The following is a 13894-nucleotide window of genomic DNA, read 5'->3' as shown; positions in this document are numbered from 1 at the left end:
GTTGGGATAGGTCTCTACCAACTTTGCACACCTAGATTTGGCAATATTTGACCATTATTCTTTACAAAACTGTTCAAGCTCTGTCAGGTTCCTTGGGGAGCGTTGATGGACAGCAATATTCAAGTGATGCTACAAATTTTCGATTGGATTTAGGTCGGGGCTCTGACTGGCCTGCTCTTGCAAAGTTACCATTGGCCTCTTGGTAGCCTCTCTGATCAGTATCCTTCTTGCTCGGTCATCCAGTTTGGTGGTGCCATATACCTTTCACTTCTTAATAATAGTCTTGACCGTGCTCCAATGGATATTCAAGGCCTTTGATATTTTTTCATACCCATCCCCTGATCTGAGCCTTTTCAAAGCGCCTTGGTGCTCATGGTTGAGTCTTTGCTTTGAAATGCAGTACCCAGCAGAGGGAACCTGCAATCTGAAATCATGTGAATCACTACAGTTTAATACTGGTGGAGGCCACTTAACTTGATGTGTGATTTTGAAGGCGATTGGTTACACCTGAGCTAATTTAGGATTTCTATTACAAGCGGGGTGGACACTTATCCAAACAAGCTATTTCAGTTTTTATTTTTAAATAATTTTCTACAAATTTCTAGAATATTTTTTTCACTTGGAAGTTGTGGGGCAGGATAAATGAAAAATAAAACTAGTTTAATGCATTTTAATTCCAGGCTATAAGGCAACAAAAGGTGAAAATTTTGAAAGGGGGTGTAGACTTTCTATAGGCACTGTATATTTATATATATATATATATATATATATATATATATATATATATATATATATATATATATATATATATATATATACACTCCTGGACACTTTTCATATTAGGACCATATTAGATGTTTACATGGTATAATCTACACAACTATTCCATATATGATAAAGTATCTCTGTAAACAAGTAATATTTACAGAAAAAAACAGATTAATCTCAGCTGAATAAGCATTCAGTCCCTTTGCTACTGCAGCCCTAAATCAGCTCAGGTGCAAGTGATTTGTTTGAAAGGTCACAAAATTAGTGAAATGGTTTCAACCTGTTTGTACTCAAAGTGGTTTCACTTGTAGATAGTTTCCCTTGGGTATATAAAGAATTTCAAGCTGCAACTCACATAGTGATCTAACAAAGCAATCATGAAGACCAAGGAGCTTTCAAAACAAGTCAGGGATAAAGAGAGGCACAGAGCAGGAGAGGGGTACAAAAAAATTTCAAAGGCGTTGATTATCCTTCTCAGCACATTGAAGTCCATCATTAAGAAGTGGACGATGCATCATACCACCCAGACACTATCCAGATCAGGTCACCCTCCCAAACTAAGTGGCCGGGCAAGAAGGAAACTGGTTCGGGATGTCACTCCGAAGCCAATAATGACCTTGAGAGATCTGCAAAGTTGAGATGAAAGTCAGTGTTCACACATGAATAATAAGCCGGTCCCTACACAGCGCTGGCCTGTATGGACGGGTGGCAGGAAAGAAGCCGTTACTCAAAAAGCCTCATCTTAAAGCATGTATGGAGTTTGCAAAAAAGCATGTTGATGATACTGCAAACATGTGGAAAAAGGTTTTGTGGTCAGTTGAGACAAATACACATTTTTTCAGTCTAAAATCCAAGCATTACGTCTGGCGCAAGCCCAACATTGCACATCACCCAGTCAACACCATCCCAACTGTCAAGTATGGTGGTGGCAGCATCATGTTATGGGGATGCTTCTCTTCAGCAGGGACTTGGAAGCTTGTCAGGATAGAGGGGAGAATGTATGGTGCAAAGTACAGGCAAATCCTTGAGAAAAACCTGTTTGAGTCAGCCAAGACTCTGAAACTGGGAAGGAAATTCACATTTCAGCAGGACAATGACTCGAAGCACAAAGCCAAAGCCACACTGGAGTGGTTGAACAAGAAGAGAGTAAATGTTCTTGAGTGGCCCAGTCAAACTCCTGACTTCAGTCCAAACGAAAATTTATGGTGCGACTTGAAGATTGCAGTTCATCGACAATCCCCAACAAACTTATCAGAATTGGATCCATTTTCCCTGTGAAGAATGGGCAAAAATGTTACCTGTATATTGTAGGACATATTCCCTGAATATGATAATACATGAACGTGTATAATGATATAACTGGACTAATTAATGAAACTGCTGTGTCTTAAGAAAAGGGCCCCTTGGTTCCTGGCAGGAATACTGAACTGAAGATGACCAGGGCTAGGAGGGGGGCATCTGGACTGGGTGAGGCTGAAAGGACAGTGAAGAGACTGCAAAACTGCAAACACAAGCAGTTTGGTGCAAGGAAGACATAAAGTATAGATGTCAACAAGTCCCAACTGCAACAACAAGCTGCCGGACAAAACGAAGCAGACAAAGGATAAATCTAAAAAATTTGTGAAGTTAAAAAGGCAGGATACACAAATGATCTCATGAAAGTGGCTACTCAGCAGAGGAAAAAGTATAAAAATCAAAGTGAAATTCAACATTTTGCGCTACACGTCGAATGCTGAACAAGGTGCTGTCACTCTACTAAGCAAAGCTGCAACTCTGGGACTCTGCCTGAAAATAGACCCAAGACGAGGAATCATGCTGCAAGCGAGTCAACGACGACAAGCAACGTGACTGAAGTCCAGCTAGAGGACTGCCGTAAAACTTAGAGACATCAGACAAACCAGTCTAGGTCTGCTGTACACCTAAAACCACAGTATCCGAAAGAAACTGTGCCCTGCTACTTATAACAGTTAATTATTTAGTTTGCACACATTGTGTGTGAAATAACTTTTATTGAAACTTGATGAAGTAACTATAAGTAGTCTACCTCATATTGTTATATGAAGAATTTCTTTAAAAGTAAACTTGCCATATACATAATCTATATACTCTTAATAAGCTTAATATGATATACTCTAAGATTGTCTGCATTATCTCAGATGTACTCTATGCTTGGATGGGGGCGTGTGTGAGCAAGTGACTAGCTAAGTCACGCCTGATTGCTACTGGCTGCTGCTGATGTGTGAGGAGACAGGTGGTGTCATATTTAAACTGCCTGCTAGTCAAGCACGAATGCAGTGAGAGGTTTTTGAATTGTGTTTTGTGCTTAGAGACTAAGATATTTACTTTCTGACTTTTCTGATTTCTGTTTATTATTTGTGTAATTAATAAAATACTACTATTGAATAAATATTCCTTGTGTCTGCGTGTGAATGTGTGTTCATAATAAAACCTTGATCTTTATAACATGTCAAATATTATTAATAAGAGAACTAATTAACACAGATAAACATTATTATCAATTAACAAAATGATCAATTATTGAATTGTTCCTACAAAAATGTTTTTTTATATATATATATATATATATATATATATATATATATATATATATATATATATATATATATATATATATATATAAAAAGAATAATCAGTAAACTGATGATCATTGAACATGATTTCCATGCGATACAGATAACAGACATTATTATATCACTATAGTCACTATTATATCTTTTCCAGTGCATAATCATACAAGCTAAATGTTGCAAAAGTAAAAATGATGGATCAGAGATATATTTCAAGTGCAATGTATGCTTTAGATGGCAGCTGCTTCTAGGAAGACTAATATAATATTGTGAAATCAGTATAACATGGGTTTTAATTGGTATTGAACTTTAATAAACACACACACACTTAGTACTGATACTGTTTTCATTGCGATAGGAAAAGAAAATTATCGAAATTAAATTGAAAGAAATTATCGTTTGTTTTTTTTTTACAACTGTTTATTGACCAGATGCTACATTGTGTAAATTGTGCTCCATTTCAGGAAGTCATACGAAATTTGGTGAAAAGATACGTAGCCTCCATGATAAGGAGTGCCAAGACAGACGAGGGTCTAACAGAGGAGAATTTCAAGGTGAGCTCACTTTCCTTGCAGTTATATAGGGAGTTACTGGTGGGGAAGATATTAGTCGCAGTGAGGGACACTGGAATGGGGTTGGTGCAGTTGTCACATCATGTGTTCCATAGTGTTACAACTACCATTGTAGGGAACAGGAGGTCCTGTTTACCATCATTCAGAAGTTTCTATACACGCTCTTAAAGTTTACCCTCTTTGTGGCATGTTATAGGCTTAGCAGGATTCACTGTTACAACACAAGTAAACCCATACTGCACCAAAAATTGCCCTTTATCAGGTGCTAGTTAAGGCCCCTATCTGCCATACCTCAGTGCTACCTCTCTCTCTCAATACCCCCCCCCTTCCAAGGCTTCACAGATACTGCTCTCTCACTAATTGAATTCAAGTACTATTAGAATTACCTGTTAGTAATTATTGGTGTTCTAGAACAGTAATAAAATGTCACTAGAGCCATATGTGTGCCCCAGTGACTATGTTGCAGTTCTGCACAAGGGAACTGACCAGTCAGTTATTACTTGTTTCTTACAAAGTGAATGTAGTAAAAACTTCCCAGCAGCCTTTTAAAACTGTCTCCTGAGAATAAAATGATTACAGGACTTTCTCCTTGATTCTTTATAACCAGGAGCTATGAAGTAAACCCCTTATGATTAAATATACAGTAATGTGCAAAAGTTTTAGGCAGGTGTGAAAAAATGCTGTAAAGTAAGAATGTTTTCAAAAGTAGACATGTTAACATGTTTATCAATTAACAAAATGCAAAGTGAGTGAACAGAAGAAAAAATCTACATCAAATCAATATTTGGTGTGACCACCCTTGGCCTTCAAATCAGCATCAATTCTTCTAGGTACACTTGCAAGCAGTTTTTGAAGGAACTTGGCAGGTTGATTGGCCCAAACATCTTGGAGAACTAACCACAGTTCTTCTGTGGATTTAGGTATCTTCAGTTGCTTCTCACTCTTCATGTAATCCCAGATAGACTCGATGATGTTGATATCAGGGATCTGTGGGGGCCATACCATCACTTCCAGGACTCCTTGTTCTTCTTTATGCTAAAGATAGTTCTTAATGACTTTCGCTGTATGTTTGGGGTTGTTGTCATGCTGCAGAATTAATTTGGGGCCAATCAGATGCCTCCCTGATAGCATTGCATGACAGATAAGTATCTGCCTGTACTTCTCAGCATTGAGGAGACCATTAATTCTGAATAAATCCCCAACTCCATTTGCAGAAATGCAGCCCCAAACTTGCAAGGAACCTCCACTATGCTTCACTGTTGCCTGCAGACACTCATTCATGTACCGCTCTCCAGCCCTTCGGCGAACAAACTGCCTTCTGCTACAGCCAAATATTTCAAATTTTGACTCGTCAGTACAGAGCACCTGCTGCCATTTTTCTGCACCCCAGTTCCTGTGTTTTCGTGCATAGATGAGTCGCTTTGCCTTGTTTCCACATCAGAAGTATGGCTTTTTGGCTGCAAGTCTTCCATGAAGGCCACTTCTGACCAGACTTCTCCGGACAGTAGATGGGTGTACCAGGGTCCCACTGTTTTCTGCCAATTCTGAGCTGATGGCATTGCTGGACATCTTCCGATTGCGAAGGGAAGTAAGCATGATGTGTCTTTCATTTGCTGCAGTAAGTTTCTTTGGCCGACCACTGCGTCTACGGTCCTCAATGTTGCCCGTTTCTTTATGCTTCTTCAAAAGAGCTTGAACAGCATATCTGGAAACCCCTGTCTGCCTTGAAATTTCTGCCTGAGAGAGACCTTGCTGATGCAGTATAACTACCTTGTGTCTTGTTGCTGTGCTCAGTCTTGCCATGGTGTATGACTTTTGACAGTAAACTGTCTTCAGCAACCTCACCTTGTTAGCGGAGTTTGGCTGTTCCTCACCCAGTTTTATTCCTCCTACACAGCTGTTTCTGTTTCAGTTAGTGATTGTGTTTCAACCTACATATTGAATTGATGATCATTAGCACCTGTTTGGTATAATTGTTTAATCATACACCTGACTATATGCCTACAAAATCCCTGACTTTATGCAAGTGTACCTAGAAGAATTGATGCTTTTTTGAAGGCAAAGGGTGGTCACACCAAATATGGATTTGATGTAGATTTTTCTTCTGTTCACTCACTTTGCATTTTGTTAATTGATAAATATAATGTATTAATATGTCTATTTTTGAAAGCATTCTTACTTTATAGCATTTTTTCACACCTGCCTAAAACTTTTGCACAGTACTGTATATGTACACCTATAAATACCTCCAATGTTTTGATTCAAACACAGGCTCCCTTGAGAAAGATATGTACAATATATTGAAACGTTGGGCAGCTGGCTTTTTGAGCTTATATATATGTGTGTGTGTGTGTGTGTGCAAAATCAGTCGGAAGTCGCATATGTAGATTTTACACAGTGGCCAGATAACTGAGTGAAGTCATTTAATCATCGATTTGGAGTTTTACACGTTTTTGTGTAAACAGTCCAAACTATTGTTTTATCAAGTTTATTTTGTGAAATAATGTCTCTATTATACTTTAAATAGACAGTTTGGTAACAACAGCGACCTATAGATTGTCAAAATTAGCTGAAACAAAGACTAAAATCCGTATGGATGTTGCAAATTCTCTTAACATTTTATGATCCAGCAACATTGATTCTGCTGCGACTGACAGACAGTGGATGCAGCTGGTTTCAGGATATTTTTTGTGATGGTGCGTGCTCGTCTGAGTCTGACAGTGAGAGTGGTGATGTAGATGACCCTGATAATGTTGACAGCATAAGCAAAGATGATAGTTTCAGTGCTGATAGTGATGACGACGTGGCTATCATTGTTGATGTAGCTGTGGTGATGAAGAGTCATGTCGCTGACATTGTTATTGATATCAATACTAGAACTGAGTAATTATTAATTACATTTAGAAACAATCCTGGTCCAGGTTGATCATTGTGTCTGCTGGTTTCTTGTTCCAAATGAGCTCAGAATTACTTAATCAATCCCTCAATTGAACCAATAATTAATTTGCCTAATCAGAGCTTTTTAATGATTTTTAACTCTTAAATGGCTGGTTTCACATACCGATTAGCATTAATCCTGGACTAGCTAATGTTAACTGAAGTAAGGTAGTCCAAGATATGTATTTCAGATTATGCAAATACCAAGTGAAATGTAAATAGTAAATGTAAATAGTTCAGCACTTTTAATTTAAAAGTATTTACATTTTTGTTTAAAAAAAGAATAGCTATGAATTGTAAAAAAAAAATAAAAAAATTTCTATGTTTCAATAAATGAAAAATAAATATTTGTATCATATAATTTCTCTGTCATATTTTGCAGAAAGGTATGAGGAGTTATTGGTGAACATTTGGTGCGTCAGAATTCTAACATAATGGTTGCTAAGGAAATAGCTGGAAAGTAGGTGTCCCATGTTTCAACTTAATTTTCTCAAAATGGTGTCTTCTGACTTTGTTGATTTCAAAATGTCATATCTCGGGCCCCATTTGAGATGTATCAACAAGTTTGGTATTATTTTAAGTCCAATCCATTGACACAATAAAACAGGTTTTGAAATTTTTGACCAAGTGACTGATTTCGCTGTCCTGGGTCACACACACACACTTTTATATATATATATATATATATATATATATATATTATATATATATATATATATATATATATATATGACACACACTAGAAAAAAATAAACACTACTCTTTCCATCCTTTACCAAAAGAATCGTGAGGGAGCTCTGTGTTCCGCCCCCATTCTTGTGCTCTTTCTGTGATGCTTACAGCTTTCTTTGTTTCCTGCAGGAGCTGAAGCAGGACATTTCCAGCTTCCGCTATGAAGTTCTCGACCTGCTGGGCAACAGAAAGCCCCCACGGCGGACCTACTCCTCCAGCAGCGATGCCACCCTGAAGGATGAGATGAATGACGATGATGGGGGCAAGTGCAAATCCAAGAACGTCTCCTTCAACCAGGCCGACAAAAAGAAAGACACCTTCAGCGTGTCGGCTCTGTTCCGCTCCATGTCGGGAATCGACATTGCTGAGGAGAAACCAAAGAGCAACGGCTTCAAGAAGTCCTTTGTTAAGAACGGCAACCGGCTGCAGAGAATCTCCACCTCCAAAAAGGACTCTTTCAAGAGACTGGGCCTGCTGTTCTCCAAGATGAACGGGCATGTTTCGGAGCCCAGCTCCTCAGAACCCATGTACACCATCTCGGACGGGCTTATTCAGCCCAAGCACATGTGGCAGGACTTCAAGTACTCTCAGAGCGAGGTTCACCTCAATGAAGTTGGCATGGATGAGTCGGCCAAGGTCAACGGCACAGACCTTCTCCTGCCTCCCGTCTGCAGCAACTCCCTTCACTGTGCTTCCAGCATCACCGCTTCCAGCTCAAAGCTCATCAACTCCACGGAGGATGTGTTTGATGGCTGGGAGGGGGGTTGCAGTGTGCTCATTAACAATTGGAATGCAGGGCAAGAGGACAACGTTACCACCCAGTTATGAAAAGGGGATGGCGAGCTTGTTTAACACAGGGCAGTGCCTCCACTTCTCTCATAGCTGGATACAGCTGGGCTGGAACACAGAGTTGGTGTAGCTTTACCTATCCCATTACTGCAAGTCATTAGTGTAGAAACAAACTTTTAAAAACGCCTTCTTTATTGCAATAGTAGTAATATTAACAGGATACAATTTAGCTGCACGTGTAAAGCCTTTAATCTCTTGCCGGCTACTGACTTTTTAAACTGAGCTCAGGTGGGTGGGAGTGAGTATAGAGGCTATAGGGTTGGGTCTACTCTACTTACTTTTAGGGTTATGTTTTGTTTTTTAAAACACAGATTACATTTGTTTTATTGTTGGCAAAATGTTTCAAAATGGAATTGACATGAATTTGCTAAGCACTGTTCTTCTGGGCCATTCCATTTCAAACGATCAATGGATTATAAATGCCACTCAAGTGTTTTTTGTTTTTTTTTTCATTATGATGTTTGCAATCACTCTGAAGGGTTTGTTGCTTCAATATGAAGATTTGTAGAATGTTTCTCTAACTGGCTGCCTTCTTGCTTGCAGGACTGTTTTATCATGTTCAGATCATGTATTTTTGCTTCCTGATCTTGAGAAATCATTTGACATTGTGACCTTTCAACTCTTCACCATAAAGCAGGTAGACATAAACAATATTTAAATGGCACTGCTTTTTGTTCTTGATACAAATAAGTACTTTATCCAGGTGCCTAACAATTTCATATAATTGAGGTTACATGGTCCAGTAGCAGCTCCTGGATACAGGAGGTTAATAGGAATCAAGAAACAATGAATTGATCTATTGGGTTTTAGTAATGAAAATCGGCAATAGAATTGAATGAACAAGACAAAAAGCAAACAATCTTCAGCATTATTAATTTGGCAACAGTCCATAAAAATTCTTCTTCATATTGGGACATATTTGGCTAGTTTAGCTGTGACATGGAACGGCTTATTTGAATCTTTACTGATGCCTTTTAGTGAGGTGCTGGATTTCTGATAAGCAGTGTTGGGGATTACAAATTACTGTAATCAGATTACTTTTTTCATTAACTTAAACGTAATGGTTTCTTATTCAAACAGGTAACAAAATGTGGTAACGGATTATGTTTTATGTTTTGAAATGACAGTCACTTTTAGGTCGATAAATAAGGACCATGACTAACACATAACACGGAAATCAGAAGGTTACTTCAAAACTGGCAAACCTTACATTTCATGAAATGCTGTTCATATCCTCTTGCTACAGAATGGCGTTAGGAGGGAACGAGTGGGTTCGATAGCTGGATCTTCAAAGAATATTTCCAGATACAGCCTGACCAAACCAAAAAAATTATTCAGTAAAACTGTGGCTGAGAAGTTACTATTTGGAACTTTTAACTAGTTACAATTCTGTTCAAGTAACTCATACCTGTAACAGAGTACTTTTTAAAAGTCACTTCCCCAACACCGCTGACACATGAGGAAGATTTTATTGAGATTGTGAGTTTCTTAATTACCACGAACAGAGACTGGAGTATATTCAGATTCAAATATGTTATGTGCATGTTAACCCATAGCAATGGATTAGTGTTAGTATATAAAAAGGTATTAAAATAAATTCTTCACTGATTCCATGTAAAACCTATAGCCATACCTACAGCCAATGCACAGAACTGCACAATCAGTGACTGCACAGTCTTCCTCAGCAGTGAATCTCTCTCTAAACGCAAAACAATACGTTACATTTTGGTTTATTATGTATTCATATGTTTTTTAGACAGCCAAGATGTTTACCAAAAAGTCTAAACTAAAATCATTGTCACCGTTTTGTTTCAACAATAATAATAAATTAATAATGATTATACTACTACTACTACTACTACTACTAATAACAATAACAATAACAATAACAACAATAACAAATAATAATAATAATAATAATAATAATAATAATGTAAATGTGACCATTTGAAACTGTTTAAAAGTTTTCATTCAATGAAAATTTTATTTCTATATTTTTAGGGGGGTATGTCCAGGATGATCTAATTTTTTTCTTAATGAAATATTGGATTTAACTGAATGCTAAGGATGGATTAAAAGAGAGTAGGCTTTGTTCGCCATAAAGAGAATGTATTATTTTGTGCCATTTGTGGTTTTTAATTCTAAATAGAGAATGACTTATGAAGTGGCTTGAGGAGTCCGGGGTGCTGCTGCTGTGGAGAAACCTGGAGTAACGAAACTGAGCGCTGGTGACCTGAAGCTAATAGGAATGTTGTACCAATTACAGCAGTGCACAGAGAAGCATTAGACTTGAAATCCTGCACACTGCAGTGCTGGCCCAAAACAATTGGGAGAAAAAAAAAGCAGGGGGCTGCAGCAGTATAATGTTATTGTATTCTGACTGACAACACTTTCCATATCTTAACATTTTACCCCAATTTAAAATGCATTCTCTCCACTATCCAGCAGAGAAAACAAGCCATAGCCCATCATAGTTTATTCTATAAACTTAACTGTTACACACTGCCAGTGTAGGTTTAAAAAAGCACTGTATATAACATTAATATAGCATTTAGATTTCAAGACCACGTCACAGGGTGAGATCTGTGAAATTTCCTGTTGGGGGGGGGAGGGGGGGGGTGGGAGAAATACACACAAACTACAAAACAGAAACAAGGTCTCCAGTAAAGATACCTCACCTTGATACACCACTAATATGCCAACATCTGCGACCATGCAAATGGTATTGTCATTTAACATGTTTCAATATTATCGATAACTAAAAGGCAATAACAACGTACGTTTATAATGCTACCAACATTTGGCAAACAAAAAGAAAAAGTAATTGTGTGATGTAGGTACACGGAATTGCCATACTACATGCAATATGTTTGAATATCATCTGCATAATAAAATTTTACAGCAGAAAGACATTGTCAGTATATTTTTCCAGCCCTGGGTGAAAACTGAAAAAGCAGACAGCCTGCGACAAAAAGCAGAGCCAGGGACACGTTCCCGTCAAATCGCACCCTGCTGATAATAAATATTTACTAAATAGAAGTTAAGGCAAAGGCAGACAAAAAACAAGCACCTGTCTACTTCATTTTTTAAACAATAATGCAAAAAGAGATGCTGAAACAAGAATTCCAAACATTCCTTTAAAATGCAAAGCAGCGATGTTCAGAAAGTCACGTCTATTATGGTTATTAAACAGACTAAAGGTCACATCAACACCAGACTACTTCACAGACACATGTACAGAAAAAGCCAAGTAAGAATAAAAGCATCAGCAATATAAAAGATGTGATATCTAAAAAAAAGGGTGTGCTCAAGCAGTTATTTCAAAAAGTATAAGGACATATTTGAAACTAACTAGGCTTCCCATGAATGCTGTCAGTGAAAAAGTTGCATTTCTTGCTTCCTACAATATACATTTTGATTCTTTAACAAGGTGAACACCATTGTCTCCACACTGTCTATCTCATCTAATATATTACAGATGTGAAAATGTTTCCATTTGATGTTAAGAGAAATATTACAAATAAATTGCCGTTAGCACTGTACAAAATTCTGAATGTAAAGCCATGGTTTGTCTCCATCCATTCCCACTTGGTGCAAGTACAGTGACTATCTCAACTCTAGATTACATTCTTGCATGAGTCCATCACCCAGGAAATCATGCAGGTAAAAGCACTGGACAAACCCAACAGTGTTCACGTCAAAAACTGTTGAGTTTAGGGATTATTGAGAAATAAGACTTTCCTGGACTGCTTTCAGAACTAAGAAATGGAGAAAAGTGAAACTACACAGTGCAGAATGTATTACCTTTGGCCTTTTTTATGCTGTAGTGCTGAAAAGCCAAGTAGGTGTCTGTGATGGGTTTGTACATCAAAGTAGTGGTTGCACAGACCAACAATTCATACAAGACCATTTTTTGTTCAGTAGGTAAAGTTCACTGTAGCATTTCAAAGCATGCCTACCATAGAGCAGAATGAGTTCCACTGTCCCTGAAGATTTGTATACATGTCTTCTTCCCATGCCAGTCACACTAGGCTGTGCATTTTCACCATGGTCCTATTTACAGTACCACAGCATACAGAGTTCGAGGCCACTACACACTTTTACCAGACCAGTGTGAAGAGTTCCCAATACTTACTCATACACACCACAGGCACTCAGATGAGCAAGGCACCAAGTAATAAGATCACAGCATGCTTAACATCTAGATTTAGAGAAAAATGTTAGAGATTACTCACCTTTAATAGGTAGCTACAACTTTCTGACAAAAAATAAATTCAGCAAAACTTCACACTGATTAACTCATCTGGTGTGTCTTACAATCATGCTGTGATACAATAAAAGACAAATGGCTTTGTTTTAATCTGCATATATTTAAACAGAATAGTTTGGAGCAACACATTACTACTGTGTATCAAAGCATGCAAGGTCTGCATAGATTTGCCATTTTTAAGCAGTTTAACAACAGGACTCCTTGTAGCCTCTGGATCGATTAGCACATTCCACAGCCTTGCTTCAGGTTAGAGAAGGGCTTATAAAAACTGTCTCTTGTGCTTTTACACCACTGATATATTTAAACAGCAGGCACAATGCAGTTGAATCTAAATAAATCATAGCATTTGCTGTAATAATCATATTCCAGTCATCTCTCTCCATCAGATTTATAAATCCAAGGAGAAAGCATCCTCAGTAGTTTTAAGGGTTTTAAAATCAGGATTGTAAAGAAGCTTAGAGTTTTAAAAATCACAGCAATGCAAAAGAAATGTACAGTAAACCTACAGTATTACAGATGACATGGGGAAGATTTAAAGGAAACTACCTTTATTTAAAACAGCCTATACTTTTTAAAATAACCTTTGCAATTGTCACTATATACATGTCACAGAGACTGCTGTAGTGGGTGACGTCAGACCAGAACCAGGAACCAACAAATAAAACAACAGAGAGGTGGAGTTTGGTGAAGCTGAGCAATTGTTTGCGCTCAGCATTTAATAATGAAACAGACAGAAAATAAAAGGTTGAAAGACGAACAAAACGCAGGACACGGCACTTGAGGCCAAAATAAAAACAGACAAACAAAACGGATTAACACTACACAGACAGACAAACAGTGAGTTTAAATCACTTATTTACTTTAGTTCTTACTTTCTCCTCCACACCCGTTCTCCACTCACTGAACACACAACCCCAAGTGAGTGAAAATATGCTGCTTTTATGCAGCTCTACCGAGACTCGATTGCTAAAATCAATCATTCAATTGGAGTCTCGGTACCACTGCACAAGAACTAATAAAGTGCAATTTCCCATGCTCAAATATTATTACATTTTACCTGCACATGAAGTGCTGTGCAATCCTCGTGCCTAAATACAAATATACATTTTAAACCACTTGTGTTACACAGACCCATTTATATCCCGTGTACCAATGACTATACACCAACATTATCACAC

At 37.8% G+C, this 13894-nt stretch overlaps 1 protein-coding gene across 1 annotated transcript in view; it reads left to right on the top strand.

Moving 5' to 3' along the window:
* LOC121318656 (short transient receptor potential channel 5-like) overlaps nt 1–10293 on the top strand; it is a 117442-nt gene extending 107149 nt beyond the window's left edge. The window contains exons 10-11 of the mRNA XM_041255562.1: nt 3821–3910; nt 7727–10293. Of these exons, the coding sequence (XP_041111496.1) occupies nt 3821–3910; nt 7727–8425 (789 nt within the window). The 3' untranslated portion in view covers nt 8426–10293. The remainder of the gene's footprint in view (nt 1–3820; nt 3911–7726) is intronic.
* Nucleotides 10294–13894: the final 3601 nt, after the last annotated feature.

Source organism: Polyodon spathula, chromosome 7 (genome assembly GCF_017654505.1).
Source record: "Polyodon spathula isolate WHYD16114869_AA chromosome 7, ASM1765450v1, whole genome shotgun sequence".
Classification (NCBI taxonomy): domain Eukaryota; kingdom Metazoa; phylum Chordata; class Actinopteri; order Acipenseriformes; family Polyodontidae; genus Polyodon; species Polyodon spathula.
Note: the sequence above shows the minus strand (reverse complement) of the source record. Positions and strands in the feature narration are given on the sequence as shown.